This window comes from Ischnura elegans, chromosome 12, assembly GCF_921293095.1.
Source record: "Ischnura elegans chromosome 12, ioIscEleg1.1, whole genome shotgun sequence".
NCBI classification, from domain to species: domain Eukaryota; kingdom Metazoa; phylum Arthropoda; class Insecta; order Odonata; family Coenagrionidae; genus Ischnura; species Ischnura elegans.
Window position 1 is genome coordinate 29,501,622 of NC_060257.1, and position 12,157 is coordinate 29,513,778.

General features: G+C 37.9%; 2 protein-coding genes across 2 annotated transcripts in view; one reads left to right on the plus strand and one right to left on the minus strand.

The window, feature by feature from the left end:
• Positions 1 to 414: 414 nt before the first annotated feature.
• Positions 415 to 8,334, minus strand: LOC124169563 (GATA zinc finger domain-containing protein 1). The gene is made up of 4 exons (XM_046548203.1): positions 7,920 to 8,334; positions 7,761 to 7,820; positions 6,989 to 7,175; positions 415 to 857 (listed from the first exon to the last, which is right to left on the minus strand). The coding sequence occupies exons 1-4, from the start codon at positions 8,214 to 8,216 to the stop codon at positions 670 to 672; spliced, it is 732 nt and encodes a 243-aa protein (XP_046404159.1). The 5' UTR covers positions 8,217 to 8,334; the 3' UTR covers positions 415 to 669.
• A 434-nt stretch (positions 8,335 to 8,768) lies between these two features.
• Positions 8,769 to 12,157, plus strand: part of LOC124169801 (unconventional myosin-Va) — a 199,078-nt gene continuing 195,689 nt past the window's right edge. Inside the window, exon 1 of the mRNA XM_046548560.1 lies at positions 8,769 to 8,899. Within this exon, the coding sequence (XP_046404516.1) occupies positions 8,873 to 8,899 (27 nt within the window). The 5' untranslated portion in view covers positions 8,769 to 8,872. The remainder of the gene's footprint in view (positions 8,900 to 12,157) is intronic.

The window sequence follows — 12,157 nt, forward strand, 5'->3', positions numbered from 1 at the left end:
ATTTACGTGCAAGCAACAATTATCCATTTGCTAAATACATATAAGCAATACATAAGTTGACCGCGAACCAATGCCGCAGGTATGGTCGTAAACCCGGAAAGGAGGGAGCACAACTACTCTCCAAGTACGAGATAATGTGGAATCCCAGCGTGGAGGGGACGAAAAAGGTTCAGCGAGACCCTTCTTAACAAATGTCCTCCAAAAATGCTCTGCATCACGAGAAAGAAGAGTCTCTTGGGGCTCAGTACAGCAGTCATGCTAAGACGAAAACTCCGCCGTCTCGAAAGGGTTAATGGTTTTACAATGCTTTTTAAGTTCAAGCAAAATCTGAATGCCTTTATCTGTGATGAATATGAAAACAGGACTTCAGTTAAATAAAGATAAAACGGTCAGCTAGGCAGTGATATTTATTTCTTGAAAAAGGCAAAAAACATGGGCAGGGAACAAATACTGAAATAAATTAATTACAAGATATCCAAAAATATATGTGATCCAATTCCATAGCTAATACTGAAGCCTTAAGCTGTCAGAGCTCGTACTCCCAGGTGAGAAACTCAAGATGAAAATTGAGTTCAAGATAATGGAGTCTTTCACCTGATTCATGGATGTGGATAACAGTTTTTAGCATTCACTTCACACTTTAACACACATAATAGGAAAGAGTGAGTTTTAGCTGGCCTGTTCTCCCTCCTTTTCTGTCTTCCTGTCATAAATTGGTAATCTGGTCCATATGAAACACCCTTCTCCTCGACTGTTGACAGTTGGATAAGGGGAATTTTTCGCTTTGAAATACTCTGATGGTGCATGCATGATGAACTCCATGCAATTTAATTTCCTAGGAATATCTTCTTCAGGACCTGATAGGAAAAAAGGGAAGAATTAGATATATGTGCTATAAGTATAATACTATATTTAGCCACGATGATACAGTGCCACTTCATGAAAACCAAACCGCTTCCTAATTAAGATGACAGTAACATTCTGAAATCACGATTAGATTTGAAAGTGTTTAAATTACGTGCATTCATGGTAAGAAATGCTCCAAAAAATTTCTTTATAAAAATTTTACCCATTAATATAGACTGGCATAGGGAAATTCCAGAATAATGTTTCTTAACTATACATATTTTTAGACATCATAAGTTCATAGCTAGCTATGTATGTATTAATAATCGCAAAATTATGAAGAATAATAAAGATGGAAAATGACAGCAAACTTAGATGTTACTGGCTTTAGAAGGAGTTAATCCATAATAAACATCAGAGTGCTTCAATTCCACATAAAAACTATTACATATTTGTGGTAAAATATCCTTTGCCAACTCATATTTTTTTTGGATGGTTGATTTCCTTATTATTTCCTGGACTGCACTGGAGGACATCACTCAGTAAAAGTAAAATTGATTGATAGCGTTTACTTTTTGATTTGCACCCGCAGGTATTACACCCTTCAAATGATTTTTCTTGAAAGTAAAAATGTCATATGTCACTCACAATTTCTCATGTCTGAGAGAATTATGCAAGCAACAACTAAAATACAATTTAAAAATCAATTTATTCACAAGAAAATCTTCCCCTTTCATGACATGTAGAATACTTTGCTTTCCATTTGTTTGAGAAATTAATTACTTTTCTTCAACTGCCCTTCTCTCAATATTATCAATGTTTATCCGTTGTTTTCCATTATGCCTCCTTTAGCCTCCTTGAAATACACCTGTATGCTTAGAAGATGGCGGAGCACATGTTTGAGGAGGAAGAAGTAACTTCAAAAGGAGAAAGACAGGGAAATGTTGCCATGAAATTCCTGCCCCTGAATGGAAAATCCAGAGGGAATATGCCAGGTATGTCTGTTAGATAACCTTGGTCTCCTTAAATTTTAGTTTAAGACATATAGAGCTGGTTTTGCAATTGGTGGTTTGAGGCGTTACTTCATGGAATTCATTCGAATTGAATGAAAATTAAACTATGCTTTCCCACATAAAATATTTATTAGATCACTACCATGGTTTCAACGCACAGTGTCATCCTCAGGCACGTGTCATGCCAGAGGATGACAAAGTGCGTTGAAACCATGGTAGTGATCTAATAAATATTTTATACAGAAAAGTTTAATTTTCATTCAAAATGGTTTTACAGGTAAGGTTGGCACCAAATTTCAATTCCAATCACCAACTAAAATAAGAGTCATTTCCATTGTGTAAAATTTCTCTTCATCAAACGTGGACCACCTATCTTGGACTCATGGTGCATGGTACATCCACAAAATGCCCCTGCTACAAGGCCATATACGCCTTAATATCCTTACTGTTCTTCACCCATAAATATTTCACCTCTTCAGATCACTATCATACATGAACCCAAATAAAAGATCAAGTAAAGAAGGTCAAAAGCAAGTGCATCCACTAAAGTGGTAAAGAAAAAAATAGTCCTTGCAAATATTTTTAAAGTTAATTGAGTTTGGAGAAAAATATGGGCTTGTTGGGACATAAAATGGCTGTTTTCTTAAGGTCTGTTCACTTTATCTTTGCGGGTGAGCTGGTGTGGCTTAACCGAGTTAGGGTGAGAGGAGGGAAAGTTTATCTACACGTGACTTTCCCTCTTCCAATCAGCAGACAGTAGGCGTGGCCTAGCACTTCGGAATTTCAGTCGCTCTCAGACCTCCGTCGCGTCAACTTCGTGAATCTGCTAGCTGTGTTGCCAAATCTCGCGCGTTCTCTTGGTGCTCTTCGAGTCTTCCATTTAAATCCAACTTATAACTTACTGTTCCTTATTTTTCCACATCAATCCCCTCTAAATAAGTAGCTATACATTGTATGCATTGTTTCGCCGCCGGGCCCAAAATATCTGTGCCTAGGGCGCCTGTGTACATTTGGCAACGTTAAGGTCGCTCCTGCTCTCTCTCTCTCGGTACTACCCCTTCCCCTTCAGCGAGGCCCCTCCCCCTTCAGCGAGGCCCTCCGATAGTGTCCGGGATCTCACGAAAGCTGACCCGCAGAGATAAAATGAACAGATAATAGTACCCACTGCCACTAGTTACTCAAACTGTTGTAAAGAAAGGTACTCTTTTACCAATACCGCAAACCAAGAATTATGTGAAAACTTGAAGCTTGTATGTGGTGGAAGGGCTACATACAGTAAAACCTCTTTACATCGTAATGGAGGGGACCAAAATTTGGGCAATTTGATGAGTGGAGGTTCACTATAGAGAGGTTTTAGTGCTTTGCACCAATTTTTCATATCCTTTGGAAATGAAAGGCACTGCTTTCTTTTAAACCATTATATTTATGCATTTTAATAAACATGCATGCATTAGTGAGCATATATTTATTATTTAATGACATCACATCATGAAGGGCTACATGCAGTAAAACCTCTTTACATCGTAATGGAGGGGACCAAAATTTGGGCAATTTGATGCGTGGAGGTTCACTATAGAGAGGTTTTAGTGCTTTGCACCAATTTTTCATATCCTTTGGAAATGAAAGGCACTGCTTTCTTTTAAACCATTATATTTATGCATTTTAATAAACATGCATGCATTAGTGAGCATATATTCATTATTTAATGACATCACAAAGTGAGCGCTATAGTGTGATTTTTACCTTGATTCGAGAGAAAACACTCTCAATCTGATCTGATCCCTCTTAATTCAACAGCCACTGAAAATGATTAGGATAGTTGGATATCTTTTTTCTTATTTACTGTTAGGTATACTCTCATACGGAACAAAATGGCCATAACTAATGGTTAACGTGAAAATTGCAGCATATTAAAGGTGTAAAAGAAAAAAATAAGCGTGAAACCTTTATCGCTGAAAATGTCATTCCATGTACGTAATCGCGGCTGCATTAATGGTCTCTAGTTGTCTTGGTACAATTTGCAGAGGTGGTTAGTGGCAGTCTCGGGGGTGTCTCCTTGGTATGATAAGTGGAGGTTTTACAACATAGAGGTTCACTATGAAGAGGTTTGCCCATAAATTTACATGTAAATCTGAGGGGACCCTAGGGGTGGTATGAAGTATGGAGGTTTATGATGTAAAGAGGTTCACTGCATAGAGATTTTACTGTATTATGACCAGTTTTGGCTGTTACACCATCATCAAATACAGAAAATATTTAAAATATATCTGTATTCGATAATGGTGTAACCGCGGAAACTGGTCATAGAAAATTTTTATAAATAATTTGTGGAAGTAACAAAGTATCAGTTGTTGATAACCAAGAATTATGATTCGCAATTAAAAAGAGAATGATAAAGCTCCACAACTAATATTGATTTATGGTAGTCCTGTGTTACTGTATTTTAACTCAGAGGCTTATTTTTATACGGAGAATGTGTATTGAAGAAAGTAGGTTACTTGACACGATTAAGGTTCTCAATCACACTTACCAGGGTTCCCACTCTAACTAAATTATAAAATTCACGTTTTTTTTTCCAGGTTTTCACGGTCTAAATATCGTCAAATTCACAGTCTGTTGATAAACCATTTTAGGCAGAAATATTGATGACGTAACAATCACCGCCCGCACGTTAACTAAAAATTTATCAACCGCGACAGGCGCCGTGAATTCAAACGTAGCAATGAAAGTGCTACTTTTCAAGACGTCACCTATCGATATCAAAATTTAGGTGAAGCTTAAGGTTGTGAGTGGCAAAATGGAGGGAGCAGTGAGGTAGGGAAGTAAAGAAGTGTCTGATTTTTCCCCAGGGTTAATGAACACTTTGTGTGCCGGTCTTCCAATCACAGGCTCAAGATCAATGTGTCGTCATGGCACAAGGCACCAATAATTGCACTTCGAATATACCTGTGGAGATAAACGCGTGGACAGTGTCTATATGTAGCTCGGCCTTGAAACATGATTGAAATATCTTTTTTTTTCTTTTGATCTGACAATTTTAGTTCTTTTTCTGTAAGTTTGAGAGATTTTTAAGGTTTTATGATGAAATTTTTTTTTTTTTTAATATATAATATATAATTTATTCCATTTACAACCAAATATTACATTTTAGAACATACTTAAATATTTTGGAATATATAGGTACCCCTTTTAGTAGTTTTGGGGCTACCATCTTAAACTTTTTACATAGGTTTGGTGCTAGCACACATGAGAAGTAAAATTTCTTTGTATTCAGTTATTTGTTCTATTGCCGATTGCATTCATTATTACAAAACGTATTTCAAATATTTGGACAAGGATAACTATTTTTCTTATTTTTCTTATATAAACGCATAATTACATACATAGAATATACAATATACCTTTTATTGTAAACTTTTTAACCCACCTTTCTTAGTAGAAACTCTACTTCCTCACACATCATAAGCCATTTTTTAACTGCGGATTTAAATCCCCATCTTTTTTCCGAGTTTGCTACATTACTCGGCAACATGCTAAACAATTTAGGCCCTAAGTAATTGTATGACTGTCGATAAATTTCGGTCGTCGGCCTAGGTATATGGAAGTTTCTATTCACGGCTATTTCCAGGTTTTTCTCAAGGTAGACGAAATTCACTGCTTATTAACTGTTTTAAGGCTTTCACGGTTGAGCGGGAACCCTGCTTACACTTGCATGTAGCCCGCCTCAACAAAGAATTTTATCGTACTGTAAAACTACATTTTTTTTCATTTCTGACACAATCTGATCCAAAACTGATTCAAACTATATGCAACACCCAGTTTCTGATGAGAATGACTTGAAGTGTAAAGTAGCAGTTGATAACAGTGACATAACATTTGAGAAAAATTAGGAGTCATCCAGCCATCAATGAGCGAGTCTGAAAAATTTTTAGACAATCCATATTCATCACCATCAAGGCGGTACCATTATCATAAAGGCAACCTTGTTGTTAAAGATCATCTTAAACTTCTTTAAGGATAATCTCTGTCCAGGGGACAAAACTGGACAGAGTTAATTTTTATCAATCAGAATCGTCAACAGCATTTCACTGGACTTTACTGAATATCTACCTGGTTATAAGTAAGGTCATTTTGATAACTTCTGCTTTTGTTGGCTGGCAATGAAGAGTTGTGACATTAAGTGCTCACTTCAAAATGGATAGTTATTAATTTGCTACAATCCAAACTCAGCTACATTTGAAACTGTTTAGCATTTTTTTTAAAGTGAAGATATCACCAAATTAATAACAAGAAGGCAACCCATAATGTGAAAATGACTCAAAATTCCCACCTTTCTTTCATGTAATTTGAAAAAAAAAATATTTTATCAGAATGGGGAACTTTTGGATAACAAGCATAAAATTTTGCAAAACACCATTGTAAACAGCCTCCTTTACTTTTCCTTCAAGTTTAAATTAAAATTTCAATAGCATCATCACTAGAGCCACCAAATTTTGTGAAAAGCAGTTGAACTATGGCTGTTGATAATGTTTCTTCGGGTGTGCCTCACATACTTAATGGGTTTGTTGCAGTAGCGGATATGTACAGGAAACACTCAAGGAGGGGGGCGAATAAAGTAATTTGAGCTACCTATACTTTTATCGTAATGAAAAATTATCTAGTCAAATGCAAAGTTTAAGAAAGTATGATTTAAACTGATCATACACTAACACAACACAATGCCATCTCATGATATGAAAAAGTTACAATTGTGGTTCTGCAATGTTCGGCAATGAGGGCGGCCCCACCAGGGGGGGGGGGCACATCCCCAATACGTATCCACCACTGGTTTGTTGCCCAACATTTTGTGGCCATTCCTGGTCAATTTTTCTGAGGGAATTCCAACAGAAAACCCAATATGGTAATGGCAACAAACTCAAAAAGTACACGATACACACCCAAAGAAGCATCATCAACAGCTGTAATGACCAGCAAAAACTTCAGCAAAGAAAAGTTATAAGTACAGCTTATTTTGACAATTTTAATGTTCATAGTTGCATTAAAATGTACCACATATACCTTCATAGAATGCATAACATTTCCATGTAGCCTATATCACAATGCATAGCCTGTATCTTTATGTTGCTTACCTAGGATGTATGTAGAAGGATCAAATCCCTTTTCTGGGTGTGGGCTTACCCTCGTAGGAAGGAGCCATGTTACCACTGCACTTTTCTCACAATACTGATCCTGGAGTAGTCCTCGAATTTGTGCATAATAAATATCACCATCCTCATCTCTCATTGACACAATATCTCCCACTTGAATGTAACTTCCCTGAAAAAGAACATCAATTAGGCGAAAGACATGATAATTTCATGCCAAGTAAGAGTAGTTATTTCAACCTTGTAGTGGACGATATGAATTTATCTCACGTATATTAAATTGCACCTTTATCTTTTTAAGTTATTAAATTCCCAAAAAGACGTTTTGCAGGAAGTTATACTTCCAAGTGAATAATTTATTTACTGTTCATTCGTGTGTGTCTATTAATTCAAAAACATCAACAAAAAAACGATAATTGAACGATACGCAAGAGACAGCCAAACAGCAACGATAAAACTAGAAACATTCGGGAATCTTCCCAGCCGTATTGGTTCTACTGAGAGGTTATTTCTGAGAAAAATACACATATTGCTAGTAAATACAAAAATAATGCTTAAATCAGGGATATTAGAACAGACTGGTTTGGCCGAAGGAATTCATGAATAATCAGGTCAATAAGCAGATACCATTGGAAATCAAGGTATGGACCACAAACCTCAATACTATGTCAGTGGTAGCTTTAAACAACAAAATTAGACAATATCATGATTAAGGTCACAATGAGGCTTGAAGAAAACTGTCTCAATCCGTGCATACCTTATAAAAAACGTAATCAGAAGTCACTGTTGTCACAACTGCAGACGGTGCTTTTGTTGTCTGCAACATAAAACGACCATATTTATTCATTAAAATTCCAGAATATTTCATTTCATAACAATGAAAATTCTTAATTTTTCTAAAAAAATTAATCCTTACGCTTTTCTTGAATATAATTCTTCTTCCTTTTCCTTTGGGAGGTTTCGGTAAGGCATATGGATTTAGCCTAGTCTTGTAGTTTCTGGTGGTTCTCGTGCTTTTCCTTGTGGCCAATTTCGGTCCAGTGCTCGGCTCCGGGGGAGCAGGAGGTTTAGGAACACTTACAAGGGCCTCCTTTTCTTTAACAGCATCGGCAATCATACACTCATTACAAACTTCACCATTTTCTGATTTTGACCATATCGATGTCGTCTTTGACTTGCATTTAACACATTCAGGTTCTTTATCGTCAGCCATGCCGGAGATATTTTAATAAAATCTAACACACAGTTAGAAAGTATAATTTCTCAGATGTAAATAGTACATTTCTAAACACACAAAATGATAAACACTGAACACTGCGCTCCACCTGTCATTTTCGTTATTCTTTTGTTTTCTCCGAATCGAAGGACTTGAACCAGTAGAATTGTAAATTTTGTATGTCAACCTTCTATGAAATATAATATTTACCAATGGATTTTATTAATTAGTAAAAAAATTTTGAAGCTGGCGAAGTAATTACTTGTGCCAAAATTGTGGTTTCCATTTGATTTATGTTGAGGGAAATTATTTTTTTCTTTTATCGCAATATCCGATAAAATATAATTTTATGTGATAAAATATCGTTCAAAACGTCTGAAATCAATTTAGAGCTGGAGTAGTTGTTTGTAAAACTTTATTAGGGAAGAAAATAAGTACTACAGCTCAAAATCAACCCTGGTTGTTGTTATTGACCTGCGCAGAGCAGAAGGGCATGGAGTCAGCTGTATGCCGCTTCACCTTTAGTTCAGGTAGTGTATCATAGGTAGCGTATGTGGGTCAGTGGGATTACGCCAAAATCTGACAGTGATATCAAAGTGAATGTCTTCTTATCGTTCTGCAGTGCACAGTGCAGAACGAAACCTGTGTAGGACATGACAACCAAGGAATTGTACACAAAGGTATGTACCAACTCTCTTTTTTTCTACTTCCCTTTTTATTGACGCCAGTTGTAGTTGCTGCTTGTGTTCAAGATTTTTTGTGTGCATAGTTGAGGTAAATACAGCCGTTCAGTTTCGTGTCTTCGTCCGAAAAATTGCTCGTACACAGCGGGAAATTTATATGCCGATGACTTCGGCCCATTATCCTAGCTGTCATTTAACCGTCGGGAGATGGGAATGGTTTCTGTGTTCATCCCTTTGCTGCTGTGACACCAAAAATTTCAGTCGCTGATCTCCGTCTCGCTGTCCCAACCTACAGTTCTACAAGAGGTAGACTCATTGTTATGTTACCTACAAGACATGCAATGCAATGGTCCGTGAAAATGTCCAGTGCGGAATTCTGGGGTTTGATTATTGGCCGGAATAATTAGCTTACACCTTCAGCGGTCCATGCCCCGGCTCGGAATTACCTTCATTTTTTCCGTAGCTCTCGATCAGCAAGCAGGAATATCATTTTACCTAGTCAATTGTGACCTGACTTTGTTTTCAATCGAGAATTGATTCGTGTTCTGTTACAAGATAGACATCAAAAGGTGAAGTTTCTGCTGTGATCATCGGCAAACGTCGAGCTATTTTTTTTCACCCGTGGTTTTTATCCGTCGAACTGCTCTCGTCGTTTATTTACACGCGTAAAGATAACAGAAAATGCTGGTGAAGAATTTGGATCGATCCATTGGTGCCTTCATTTCAGGAAAAATGTCTGTTCTCTGTTCATTTTTCGTGTTGGTCTACCTGTCCAGTGATCTTTTCCACCCTTGATTTCTATCCTTCGAACCGCACACATCGGTCAAGTACTAGCTGAAGGAACACTCAAGTTTTTTTTAAAGATTTTGGATCAAAGAATTGGTGTCTTTATTCGAGGGAAAACGTTCATTTCATGTGTTGTGTTCGCGTACACCTGCGCGAGATGCTCTATTTTGTTGTGGTGCATTTGTGATCGAGATATCGTGGTCGTCATAGCTGCAGACACAAGTCTGGGGATTTTATACATGCCTATTGATTTTTTAAACCGAGTGTGTGTCATTCTCTTGCGTGATGTTCCACGTATTATTTCGTCGTGGCCCGACGCGATGCTGTTTTTGTGATACCCCGATTGCAAGCGTAAGCATTTCCCAGTTCGCAAGATCTCGGTTTAAGCATCTAACGGTACTCCGGGAGGAAACAGTGATGGGAATTCTCAGCGTTCTCATGTACCGTGGGAATCTGAGGGAGGGAGAGACGTTTTATCATCATTAATTTCAGTAATTCAGCTTCCTTCTGAGCAAAAATATGCTTCGCGTAGGTCTGAAACGGTGGTAAGACGTAGGTGGCATCGCGAGACATGTGCGCATGCCTGTCTCCATGTAACAGACGTGAGTCATCTCCACAACACAAGTTTTTTTTTTGCCTGCCTCTGCCTTCCCTACTCTCGTTTAGCGTGTACCGTGGCGCAATCTACGTTCTTTTGGGGGAATTCAGGGGTGTTGATGTTTCCCTACCCCCTTTTGACCTGATGTGCGAAATTGATTCCGCGTCAAGGAGACCAACCAGCGTTCGAAAATGTCAAGTTTGGCGGTCGCCCCGGGCAACCGAAATTCGCTTGGGGCATCTTTTTTTCCCATCCCTGGAATTCATATCCCTGCTTATTTTGCACTGCGCACAGTGCTATTCTCGCGTGGGCGTTGCTGAAGTTTATTTGATCCGTCGTTGACCTAATTTCCGTTCGGATTGAATTTTCACTCATAAGGGCAGTGTGGTCGATGCGGTGGCTATAGTTTGCTCGGTACCCCGGTTTGAGTCTCTGACATGACCGACAATTTTATATGAGTCTCCTATTGTGTTAAGTGTTATAGGATTGTTGTAGGATTGACCCCGTTGTAGGTTGACGTTTTGTTTTCAACGATTTGCAACCCGCTCAATTGAATCATCCCATTCATAATATTCTTGAACATAGGCATACCATAATGTTTCACGAACGTGCCAAATCTAGGAATCATTGGAGCTGCGTGTTTCAATTTTGAGGATTTATTTATAACCGTCGCCATCATTAACCGTATCATCATCACTGGTCAACAATCCTAGGATTGGTTTGACGCAGCTCTCCACTAAGTTCTCCTATCAGCTAACCTTTTCACACCTACGTATTTCTTCTCTTTCACTTCCTTCTTTACTTGTTCCACTAAATACTATTGCAAATCCAGCGTAAATAATTAGATTTCTCGCATTTCCGTATCCTTGGTAACCCTTCCTTCCACTCCTAACGCAAGTAACGGCAGATGTTGAGTTCCTTCCGTCAAAGATTAATGTCGTGATCTTTTGCAATTTCGTGGAGCGTCTTGGGCCTGCATATTATGTTATATTCATCCTTGTTAGAATCTTGACAATGGCCATGAGAGCACCCATGCCCTACTGTCATTGTTCTTAGTCAGTTCTTTTATGGCTGTGTAATGTAAGTCTATGTACAGTGTGTATACTACATAATTTATGATAAAGAAAGGGTAAAAAACCTCACTCCTGAAAAACACCCAAGAGGATGCTCCAAGGGTAACAACGTTGATGAAGGATACGCCCCTGCCCAATAATCCTTCCTTCCCTATGAGGGTTCTTGCTCTTGAAATACATCCCTTGAGTATACATGTATTGGTAGTTTCCTGAAAGGATGCTGGGAAAATGGCCCTGAAACCGACGTACTACGTCGTTTGGTAGGAACGCTTTTGACCCCTAAATATTTATTGGTGCACTGACGTGAATTTAAGTTCAGTGTTTAATTTTACTATAGTTTGTGCAGTTCTCATCCTACGCAGTGTATGGATGATGATTCTGGTTTGACGCATTCTATCAGAGAAATTCTCATTCAAAGAAGTGACTAATAAAGGAATAATACGTTCTCTTCGATTTTTGTCCCAAGAAAGTATTAGAATTGGCACTGGTTTCTTTAATGTGGTTCACTGAGTATAAAATGATACCAACCCGATATCCCGATGCTAACTCAGTGTTTGGCAGAGTGTGAGGTGTCACAACAATTCAATTTGCTATGCGCTACGTTTCTTTTTTAATATTATGCGTTAGTAAACATGATTATGTATTTGGGACGAGCTGTCATCAAGTTTATAAAGATGCATCTGTAAATAATGTATCACACCGAGATAAACTTATTTGGAAATAAATTCCTAAGCGCTCAACTAATTACCCCTGTTGTATGACCAAAACATATCTTAAATATCGACGTAGCTCAGATTT

Coding starts and splice junctions, on each gene's coding strand:
- LOC124169563 (XM_046548203.1), bottom strand. CDS start 8,216: ATGGCTGACGATAAAGAACCTGAATGTGTTAAATGCAAGTCAAAGACG. Junction 7,821..7,919: donor GAATTATATTCAAGAAAAGC/GTAAGGATTAAT, acceptor TTTATGTTGCAG/ACAACAAAAGCACCGTCTGC. Junction 858..6,988: donor TCCTTCTACATACATCCTAG/GTAAGCAACATA, acceptor TTTTCCTATCAG/GTCCTGAAGAAGATATTCCT.